The following is an 11,892-nucleotide window of genomic DNA, read 5'->3' on the forward strand; positions in this document are numbered from 1 at the left end:
GAAAAAATTAGTTGTTTAATTTTTTTTTTAAAAGTAGGCATCCTACCAAAAGCAATCTATACAGTTAAGGTAATCCCCACAGAAATCAAATTGCTATTCTTTACAGAAATAGAAAAAATAATCTTAAACTCATTTGGAAACATGAAAGGTCTCAGACAGCCAAAGCAATACTATGCTGAAAAGATAAATAAGGCAGGAGGTATCACTATACCTTATTTCATGTAGGTCAATGGGACAGAATACAAGACCCAGATATAAACCCATGCGGCTACAAGCACCTAATTTTTGACAAAGATGTCACAATTACTGACTGGAGAAAGACAACCTTTTAACAAATAGTTCTGGGAAAACTGGATAGCCACATGTAGAAGAATAAAATTACAGTCTTACCTCTTGCCCTGCACCCAAAACAATTCTCAATGGACCAAGGACCTTAACATAAAACCTGGAACTCTGAAACTAATAAAGAAATAAGTAGGGAAAATATTTGAAGATAAGATGTAGATAAATAATCTTCTGAATAAGGTGCAGTTGCTCAGGCTATAAGGCCAAGAATCAATGGGATCTCATGAAATTAAAAGACTTCTGCACAGCAAAAGAAGCTTTAAAGAAATTTAACACATTTTAAAATAAAGAATAAAGAGGTTTAAAAAAAAAAAGAAGAGGAAGCTGTCACGTGATTGAAGAAGCAGCCCACAGAACAAGAGAAACTCTTTGCAGCTACATGTCTGGCAGAGGGTTAGTATCTAGGAATACACACACACAAAAAAAAAAAACAACCCAAAAAGTGGACTAAGGAACTGAATAGTTCTTAAAGTAGAAATACAAATGCCTAATAAATACTTTTTTGAAATGTTCGATATCCTTAACTGTCAGGAAAATGTAAAATAAAGTTACTTTGAGATTCCATCTCACCCAATCAGAATAACGATCATAAAATTTAAAAGTGGCAACAAATGTTGTGTAGGATGGGGGGAAAGAAGATTCTTTATTCATTGTTGATAGGAATGTAAATTGGTTCAGTCACTGTGGAAATCGGCATAAAGAATTCTCAAAAAGTTAAGAATAGGAACTGGAGAGATTGCCCAGTGATTAAGAAAGCTGGGTGCTCTGGCAGAGGACCTGGGTTTAGTTCTCAACACTGGCATGTTGGCTAACAAGGGTCCTTAACTCCAGTTCCAGGAGATCTGACACCCTCTTCTGGCCTCTGTGGGCATTACATGACATAGGTGCACTTATATACATGCAGACAAAACACTCATACACATAAAATAAGAATAAATAAATCAGAAAAAATTTAAAGTTAAAAATAGAATTACAATATGGTCCAGCTATACCATTCCTGGGCATATACCCAAAGGGCTCTATATCCTACTCAGAAATACTTGCTCCTCTATGTTTATTGTTGTTCTATTGAAAATAAAAAGGAAATGGAATCAGTCTAGATATCTATAAACAGATAAATGAGAAATAAAAATGTGGTACATAGAATTTGATGGGCTTTAAAAGAAGAGAACACAGAGTCAGGTAGGTCGTGAGGTGTGAGGGGATCTGATAGAAGGGGAGAGTGCTGAATGTGATCAAAATACACTGAGTGAAATTGTCAAGAATTATTAGAATATTATTAACAATCTATTGTGTACATGGATGAAAATCTCATCAAATAAATAAAAATATTTTTAAATGAAAAAATGTGATACCTATACATAATGGAATTTTATTCTTCCATAAATACAAATGAAGTTGTCAGGAAAATATTGCATTAAATGAGGTAACTGAAGATCAGAAAGACAAACACATTAAGTTGTCCTTCATATGCAGGTCTTAGCTTCTAATTTTTATGTATGTGTATTTATGTAAGAGTGAATATAGGTTGATTCTAGGAAAATAGAAAAGAGCATGTAAGTGGGGGAGTGTTGGGGACCTCTGTTGTGTAAAGTAGAAGTTTCTTCATGTCTGGATAGCTCACGAGCTCGGAGCCATATGCAGAGCCTCCTTTCACAGCAGGGTGTCTTCCCGGCATTTTTCCTGACTCCTTTGTGAAGTAGCAGCCACAGGAATGTAGCCTCCGGCTCTGTAACTATTAGGCTTTCCTGTGTGATTTTCAAGCAGTTTGACAGCCTGGCGGGAGCCCATTTCCACACGCAAATGAGGCATCCCCAAAGTACCTATTAGCTGAAGCTTTTACCACTACCCCCACGGTATAAAGTTCCCTGATTCCCCTCAATAATTGAAGGAGCTGGATCACTCTGGTACACTGAGGCTTGGAGCCACGCAGAGCCATTAAATAAAGAGCTGTAACACTGAGTCTGACTGAGCTGAGTCTTGTCTCACTGCCTACGATCCAGCCTTCCCGGGAAGAGCTGTCTTTCCATCACCGACTCACAGATCCCAGCTTTAGCCGCCCTCACACTCTCCCGCGTGATCCAGCGGCCGGTGGATTTCGCATCTTGAGGAAAGTGCAGGGGTGAAATTAGGGTGGGACTCGGCTGGGCAAAGCCCCAGCAGCAGAGAGCCATGGAAGACGCAGGGAAGCAGCGCAGGAGCAGATACCCATGCACTCCACGCCTGGCGCCCAGCGCGCCCCATAGGGAGGAAGAAAAGATTTGAGATACAGGGCTGGGAGGGTAATAAAGTACATTTAAAATTAAAGTGGAAAGGAGAATATCTTGGTGGTAGAAGTTTAAATGGGTGTCCACGCCTGGCGCCCAGCGCGCCCCATAGGGAGGGAGAAAATATTTGAGATACAGGGCTGGGAGGGTAATAAAGCACATATAAAATTAAAGTGGAAAGGAGAATATCTTGGTGGTAGAAGTTTAAATGGGTGTGGGGCAGCAATATAGAGGATGGTAACAGGTGGGCTCATCAAAACTAAGTATGTATGAAAATGCCATAAGGAAGCCTGTTAATGTGTCAGCTGATTAAAGAATAAAATAAAACACCACAAAAATGTTTTATGCTTCAGTATGGTGGCATACACCTGTAATCTTAGCACTCAGGAGACTTAGGGAGGAGGCTCATGAGCTGGAGGTCAACGTTAACTACGTAGGAAGACCCGTTCTCAAAAAAAAAAACAATATAAGGTTGGAAAGATGGCTCAGTAGGTAATAGCTGTTCTTGTAGAGGATTAGGTTTGGTTCCAAGTACCTACATGATGGCTAACAAGTCTTCTTAATTCCAGTTCCAGGGGATCTGATGCCCTCTTCTAGCCTCCACAGGCATTGCGCACACATGGTATACTTACATACATGCAAGTAAATACTCATACATGTAGGAAGACCCGTTCTCAAAAAAAACAAAAAAAAACAAAAAAAACAATATAAGGCTGGAAAGATGGCTTAGTAGGTAATAGCTGTTCTTGTAGAGGATTAGGTTTGGTTCCAAGTACCTACATGATGGCTAACAAGTCTTCTTAATTCCAGTTCCAGGGGATCTGATGCCCTCTTCTAGCCTCCACAGGCATTGCGCACACATGGTATACTTACATACATGCAAGTAAATACTCATACATGTAAAATAAAAATAGATAATTCTGGGGGCTGGAGCGATGGCTCAGAGGTTAAGAGCACTGACTGTTCTTACAGAGGACCCGGGTTTGAATCCCAGCACCCAGATGGCACCTATGAACCATCCTTAACTCCAGTTCCAGGGAAATCAGACACCCTCTTCTGACTTCTACAGCATTGCCAGACACGGGTACACTTACATACATGCAGGCAATACACTCATACACTCATACACATAAAATTAAAATACTAAATAACCACTGAGCCATCTCTCCAGGCCATAAATATTTTTAAATGAAATAAATAAATAAATCTTTTAAAAGTAAAACAAAACAAGAGGCTGATGAGATAGCTTAGTGGGTGAAGCAGTTTGGCACAGTTTGAAAATCTAAGTTCATTCCCTAGAACCCACATAATAGAAGGAGAAAACCAACTCCCTCAAGTTGTCTTCCAACCTCCTCATGCACACCACAGTATATACACATACACACATATGCATATATCTACACACACTCATGAGAGATGGTTTGAATGAAAATGTCCCCTATAGGGGCTGGCTAAGCAGTTAAGAGCACTGACTGCTCTTGCAGAGGACCGGGTTCAATTCCCAGCACCTACATGGCAGCTATGAACCATCCTTAACTCCAGTTCCAGGGGAATCCGAAGCCGTTTTCTGACCTCTGCAGCACTGCATGATTCGGGTACACTCACATACATGCAGGCAATACACTCACACACATTAAAAAAATAATAATAATTTTTTTTAATTTTTTAAAAAATTTAAAAAAGAGCTGGTCATGGTGGCGCACGCATGTAGTCCCAGCACTTGGGAGGCAGAGGCAGGCGGATCTCTGAGTTCAAGGCCAGTCTGGTCTACATAGTGAGTTCCAGGACAGCTGGGGCCACAGGGAGACCCTGCTTCAAAAAGACAAAAAAAATAAAAAAGAAAAAGAAAAGAAAATGTCCCCTATAGGCTCCAAGTATTTAGACATTTGTCCCCAGTTGGTGGGGCTGTTTTGGGAGGTCTTAGAAGGTGTGGCTATGCTGGAGGAAGGACGTCACCGGGGGTGGGCTTAGAGAGTTCTTAGACCTTGCCTGATTTCAAGTTACTCTCTTGCTTCCTATACCTGCTTGAAGATGTAAAGCTTAGCTTCCGCTCCTCTGCCAGCTGCCTCTGCGGCCATGCCTCCCCATCACAATGGACTCTCGCCCCTTGGAACAATAGCTCAAATAAATTCTTCCTTCTATAAGTTGCTTTGGTCAGTGTTTCTATCACAGCAACAGAAAAGTGACAAATACAACATGCAAAGTCAATGTTGAAAAAAATCGTTTTAAACCTGTAACAGGAACATCCATTCAGCTAAGAGTTTATTAGAACTCCCTTTGGTCTAACATTTGTTTCTAAGCCTGCCCCTAGGCTAGATATCCTCTGTATTTTATCCTTAATATTCACAATTGAGATAGGTGGGTGAGAAACGCTGGGTGCGAAGAACTACACCACAGAACCAGAAGACGCTGAAGCCAGGCTGCTTTGCTTCCTGATCTACAAAAATTTATTCTACTTTCATGTTCTCTCAACTCCCCGCTCTGAGTAAAGCACAGGTGTGAGACCTGAAACAAAAGTGGCAGTAACTCATGGCCTCAAGCACTTCCCTGGGAAGTCACAGCTCTAAATTTTCTTTCTGTGCATGAAAGGAGGTGGGGGATTGAGCCTGGATGGTCATAGAGGGCCTCAGGGTTATGATGTATACTACTTCATAGAATGCCTCTAGTTTTATATCTCAGAAAAGCAAGCATCTGAACGTTTGTTTCCCCCACCATGTCTTTATGTTGAGATCTGCCCCTAAGATAACAGGACATGGGGAGATTAGGCCATAAGGGTGGAGACTTTGTGAATAGGATTCCTGTTTTTATAAATTGGTGTCCAGGGAGACCACCTTGCACTTTCCAAGTCTTGAACTTTCCAGTGGCCAAAACTGTAATAAATAAATATGTATTCCTTATGCATTTCTTTCTTTCTTTCTTTTTGATTCTTTTGAGGCGGGGTCTCCCTGTAGCCCCAGCTGGTGACCTGGAACTTGCTATGTAGACCAAGCAGGCCTTGATCTCACAGAGATCTGCCTGCCTCTGACTCCTGAGTGCTGGGATTAAAGGCATGCATGCCCATCCCATGTATTTATTATAAGCTATCCAGTTGAGGCTATTTTGCTATATAGACAGCACTATTTTTATTATTATTATTATTATTATTATACTAGTTACATCCAAAATTATCTAGAAACATTCTGCTTAAAATTGAAAAATAAACATCTTTTGTTGATTTTTTCCAACATTTTATTATTATTTTTTGCTTTTTATTTTTGAGAATTTTATATGTATTATCTTTGTATTATTTTCATCCTTCTCAGCCCCCATCCAGCTCCTCCCATGTTCCCCCACTCTCTCAATTTTTGTCTTCTTCTTTGATTATTATTACATATACATGCATATATTTATAAATATATGTGTGTGTGTATATATATATATAAAATACACTGAGTCCACTTAGTGATGTTAATGTGTACCTGTGTTTAGGGCTGCCTACTTGGGACTAGATAACCTCTCAAGGAGTTAGTCTCTAGAGAAAATTGATTCTCCCTCCCTTAGCATCCATTGATTTCCTGTAGCTCTTCATCTTAACACAGCACCCTGTAAAATTTTCCACATCCACACTGATGTGTCAACTGGTTTTATCATTATGCAGATCTTGTTAGATTACCATACTGTAGAAGATTCCATGGTTGTAGCTTCCATAACATGTCTAAAATGCATTAACAAGCAGTAGGTGTGCTGTCCCTCTGGCACTTACACTCTTTCTGCTCAGCCCCCTTCCATGACGTCCCCTGAGGCCTTAAGTATAGAGGTTACATTGCAGATGTGTCACTTAGGGCTGGGCACCTCCCAGACATGTATTCTCTGCATTTGACCAGTTCTGAAACTTTGGAATAGTCTCCACCTGTTACAAGAAGCTGCTTTGGTGAGTGGTGAGAGCTATTTCTCAGGCTAGTCCTGAGCTCAAGCCAAACATTTTTTGTTTTAACATTAACTTCATGTTTAAAAATCCTTAATTATTAAATGGCAGCAAGTATAAACAAAATAAACTCCACATTGTTCAACCTGTTAAAACTCAAAATGCACAATCAACTAGTCTCCTTTTCCCATTCTTTTTTCTATCTGAGAAGTTTCTGGAACATTCTGGATTCTCCAAGTTAAGTCTCTTCATTTTGATTCTTGTCACCTTAACGAACTCCTACTCTTCTTCTCTTGATTATCAATACCAATTAATACCTCATTACAGATCAGCACTGTCATAACCTGAGGAGGCACCTTAACACTATCATGCAGTCCACGGTAGGTGGTAGTGCAAAGAGGAAAGAGCTGATGGCCACTCTTTTCATTTCATCACAACTTCACACAGGATCCTGGCCAATCTATAGCACAGTAAAAAAAAAAGAAAAGAAAAGTCTAATAGGTAGCTCCCAAATTACTCATTTTGCAAGTATATCAAAATGAAAAAGGACTAAGCAAGTAATTTTGGACTCAGTTTCACTGCAGGAAATAATTATGTGCTGATGCAATTTGTTCATAGGTATTTAGCATGCTGTAATCTTGAATACTGTGAATCTCAAATACACTGGATGCTAACCATCATTAGGAGCCATTATCATGTGAATCTGAGCAATAAAACTTATTTGTGTATCTCTCTGAAGTGTAGACTGTAGACCTCTACTATCCCTGACACATCACAAATTACTAAGCCTGCACAGAAAGCACATGAAATTGTGAGCGTTGGGGGTTGCGGGAGGTTGGGGAAGAGTATGTCATCATCCCAGGAATTCCAGAAAGGATGTTTGAATTTCTCATACCGAAAAGAATGATCCTTGGAACTCTCAAAGCTGATGTTCCTGCAACTTGACCCAGTGTTACAAAGGAGGCTTTGAACAAAGGGGAGAACGCCCTGGTTTGGCAGATCCCGGGCTTGCAGGTAACCTAGACACAGATTTAAGGAAGAAATTAGTTTAGACGCTTGAATCATGATCCATAACATTAGCGGAGGAGCCACTTGAGAAACACAAAACCGCTGACGCCTTGCACCTCCTCCCGGTGTGTCCACCAAGCTGCTGAACTGCTGTCACTCTCCCCATGTTTCTCTAGCTTTCCTCTTCAGAGTGGTCACTGCTCTGTTACACAGCCAAGCTTCCAGCACAGCTCTCTGCAAATCAGCGGTGAGTGGGACCAATAAGAAAGCAAGCTTCTTTGCATCTCAAGTTAAAAATGAGGAGTTTTTAAGTTTGGACAAAAGCTTTCAGGCCAGCTTCTATTTTTCAATGTTTAAGCGTAATTTCTAAATACCATAAAATACAAAAAGCAGGGCTGGAGAGATGGCTCAGCAGTAAAGAACACTGACCGTTCTTGCAGAAGACCCAGGTTCAATTCCCAGCGCCCACATGGCAGCTAACAACTGTCTGTAACTACAGTTCCAGGGGATCCGACAGCCTCTTCTGTCCTCCGTGGGCATTGCACGACATGGGTGCACTTACCTTCATGCAGGCATAACACTCATATACATAAAATAAAAATAATAAATAAAATATTTTTTTCAAAAATGTGTTTCTGCACTACTACAGTCAAAACCTTTGAGGAAAAATATTGCTATACTAAGCCAATACTCCATCAATAAAATACTGATGAAATGTGCACCAATCAAATCTACTCTTTACATATGCAGGTGGACGGGAGTGTGGGGACTATAATAATGGAAAGCAACCTGGAAGTCACTGATCTGTGTGCTGTAGCTGATCAAACCCTTCCCCCTGATGCCTGCCTTGGTGTTACATAATCTCCCTCACTCACACTTGAAGACCCACTATGCCCAGCGTTCGGGCATTGCTTTTTGTTTGTCTGCTTTATTTTGTTTGCACACAGAAGACGTTCACCAAATATTTGATGACTAAATTGATAAACAAACAACGATTAAATGGCTAAATGAACAGGTTTGATGCTCAAGGAAAGATAGAATTTATTTATTTATTTATTTATTTATTTGGTCTTTTTGAGACAGAGTGTCCCTGCAGCCCCAGCTGTCCTAGAACTTACTATGTAGACCAGCCTGGCCTCTATCTCACAAATATTTACCTGCACCTGCCTCCTGAGTGCTGGGATTAAAGGCATGTAACACGGTGCCCAGCTGGGAAGATGAAATTTTAGCATAGATAAGAAAGAGTTCTAGGAGGTCATAGAGAGATCTGGAGTAATATACCAGTAATAGTAATTTCTCAGGGTACAGAGGCAGGCAGATCACTGTGAGTTCAAGACAAGCCTGGTCTACATAGTGAGTTCTGGGCCAACTTGTACTACATAGCGAGACCCTGTCCCATCTCCCAAAAAGATTCATTCCTCTAGAAGGTTCTGTATCCTAACTCAAGAACACATCAGAATGGAAGCCATCCCAGTGTGTATTTGGTCGGTTGGAGGTTAAGTTCTCTAGCCTTGAACACAATTGTTCCTGTGTGAAGCCCCTCCCACTACATTCTAATAGATTCCCCCCCCCAAGCAAGGTCTATTAGGGTATAAAAGGCCCATGATACATATTTGTTGAATGAATAAATAAAAATATATAATAATAAAAAATAAAAAAGAATCCTGACAAAGCTTTTCAGCTCTTCCTACTTAAAGTCTTAGTGGCTTCAGCATTTTCTGCAATATACAACACAGTCCCCAAACATCACAAATGAGTCATCAGGGTCATTCCTTTCTCTATATGAAAAACACAAATATTACTAACAAATTCTAACATTTAATATAATCACTTATTCAAGTAAAACTTGCAAAGTCAAACACATTGAGCATTTCAAGTAGCATAGTCAGAAACAAAACACACCGTTTCTCAAAAGGTGTGACTGTTGAGCATTCAAATCAGACATACAAAATGATCTGACTGGCCATGTTTCTGGAGCGCAATAAGTTATCAGTAGGTCTGTTAGGGAATTACCATCATCACAATCTCTACCACTGCCATCTCCACCATGGCCATCGCCACTATAAGAATTATGTTGGTAAAATGAAATGCAGCTCTCTTTATCTCTGCTTCTAGCTCTTCACAAATGTAAAATTGTTTCTATTACCAGGTCCAAATGGATTCAGTTCAGTTCAGAGGATAAGTCTGTTTGACTAACCAAACATCTGTGAATGTCATTCATAAGAGGCAAAGAAAACAAAATTGCCTCTTGTTGGCACACACCTCAAGTACAGTGCTGTTGTCATGACAGAACATGAATTATTTAGTATTGATAAAGAACAGATTTGTAATCCCAAAACTGTATTCAGAATGAAACTTACAACTATCTCTATGTCTAGGAGGTTCTTGAAAACGAAGTACTATCAGAATCATGAACAAGATGCATGGCCAGAAGAATTCAGCGAGGGACAGGACCTGGAAAATGTACAAGACAAAAGTTTGGAATAAATTTCAAAGCATTAGACTATTTCCCTTTCTTGAAGGATGGTAGACAACCAGGTCTGGGTTGCTTTGTAGGAAGTCACTGTTATCCCTATCTGCCATGAACATGCTATGTCAGAACAGATGGACACATTTGTGTCTTTCTACAATGTCAGAATTTATTGAATAACAAATTCACATGATAAAATGGTTTCATTGCCAAACAGTTCCACTTTCCTTGATAACTAGCCAAGACAAACACAAATTCTTTTGCTCCAATCTTTATTACTCAGATCACGCAATACACATCACACCGTGAATATTTCTCTATGCGTGTATATATGTAGGATACAGATGGCTAAAAATATGTTAAATAAATCCCAACAGAGTTCAAGGAATTTCGAAGAGGCCTGAGAGGCAGAAGCTGATAAGGATTTATAAAGAGTCTCCACAGGGACTAGGATAAAAAACCAGACTGAGTCTTCTGAGATGACAATGACAATGACGACGATGATGGTGATGATGATGGTGATGCTATCACTGCTGCCACCTTATAGGCAAGCTTCAGGGTCAGAATTGAGCTGTGGAAGTGTGGCATAGGATTTTGGAGACTGTGTAAGCAAAGACTAAGACTAGGTCCAGAAAGATGGGCAGGTGGATGGATGGACAGCAATCGAGCAAGCCACATCAACAGCAGCGACTGAGCCAAGCTGGAGACCCTGAGACTGTCAGAAGTTCTCTGCCTTTTGGTCTCTTCACACACACACATACACACACATACACACACACAGAGTGGTTCTGTGACACATTCACTGGGTGGTCAGATGACAGGTTGGTGGAGCTGTCATCCACTTTATAGGGTCCAGGTAAGGAAGTTATATTCTGTAGATGTTCAGACCTGAAAGTAACCATGGACACGGGGAATGCTTATTTCAAAGGTAGCAGAAGGCTCAGCACCTCCAGGGCAAGAGCCCTGAGTGCCCTTTTGCTTTTCCTTTTATTGGTCTTGCAAAAAGAAATTACTGCATGTGAAGCAGAAGCACAGTACGTGATTACTCACAGGACACAAACGTTTTCCCAGCTACTTTTCCCCAGTTACTATCTAGGCACAAAGTCCTGCTATGGCTACTGACTATCTTCAAGGACATCCTAGGCTTTGGAATAACAAGCTCAAAATGGTGTCGGTCAGTGTGCCAGTGGACACCACCACACGGCTCCTTGTGTGCAACAAACTTCGTGTCATTCCTCCAACTGACTTGTGATCTTCCAAAGCAGCTTGCCCAGTTAACTCTCTTTAGTTAACCCAATCTCTTCTCTTTATACTATTTGGTTCCCTTCAATACTCCTTCCTCTGTCTGGTGCATCCAGTAAATTCTCAGGTCTGGTTTTCCTGATACAACTTAAATATACCCATTTATTCCTACAGCCTCAATTTACTTTGATAAAGTTATAGGTGGCACCCTTTCTACATTTAGAAATAGTTGTTAATCAGTCTGTGCCCTGTAGGTGGTGGTAGACTGGTGGTGCTGTCTACATGCCCAACAAGGTGCAGAGTCATAGGCTTCTGTATTTGTACTCAAAATGTAGTCAGAGGCTGCATGTAAAATGGAGTCTCTCAGGGCAAGGCACTTTCTGAGAAGCCAGTGTTTTACACAGTATAGAATAACTTAGGGCAAGGCACAACCTGCTCTCAACACTGTGTGTCTCCTAGGGCAACCAGTGGGGCAAGGCCTGAGAGGATCCCTGGCTCATTTGTCACCAGATCCAAATCCATGACTGTGTCAGCTTGACTTTCTCAAGAGACCTGAACTCTGTCCCTTTCCCTTTCACAGATACATTTTTTTTGTAGATTGCAGAACTGTCATTAAAGAAGATGGAGAAATAAATCACTTCACCCTATTGCATACG

At 40.6% G+C, this 11,892-nt stretch overlaps 1 protein-coding gene across 1 annotated transcript in view; it reads right to left on the reverse strand.

Annotated features, from left to right (window-relative positions):
- The window catches only part of Abca13 (ATP binding cassette subfamily A member 13), a 449,044-nt gene that overhangs the window by 414,284 nt on the left and 22,868 nt on the right, over window positions 1–11,892 (reverse strand). Inside the window, exons 2-3 of the mRNA XM_017802262.2 lie at window positions 9,885–9,978; window positions 7,412–7,535 (exon numbers count right to left, since the gene is read on the reverse strand). Coding sequence (XP_017657751.1) covers window positions 7,412–7,535; window positions 9,885–9,978 — 218 coding nt within the window. The remainder of the gene's footprint in view (window positions 1–7,411; window positions 7,536–9,884; window positions 9,979–11,892) is intronic.

The sequence above is a fragment of the Nannospalax galili genome, unplaced genomic scaffold, assembly GCF_000622305.1.
Source record: "Nannospalax galili isolate Female #2095 unplaced genomic scaffold, S.galili_v1.0 scaffold304, whole genome shotgun sequence".
Lineage (NCBI taxonomy): Eukaryota > Metazoa > Chordata > Mammalia > Rodentia > Spalacidae > Nannospalax > Nannospalax galili.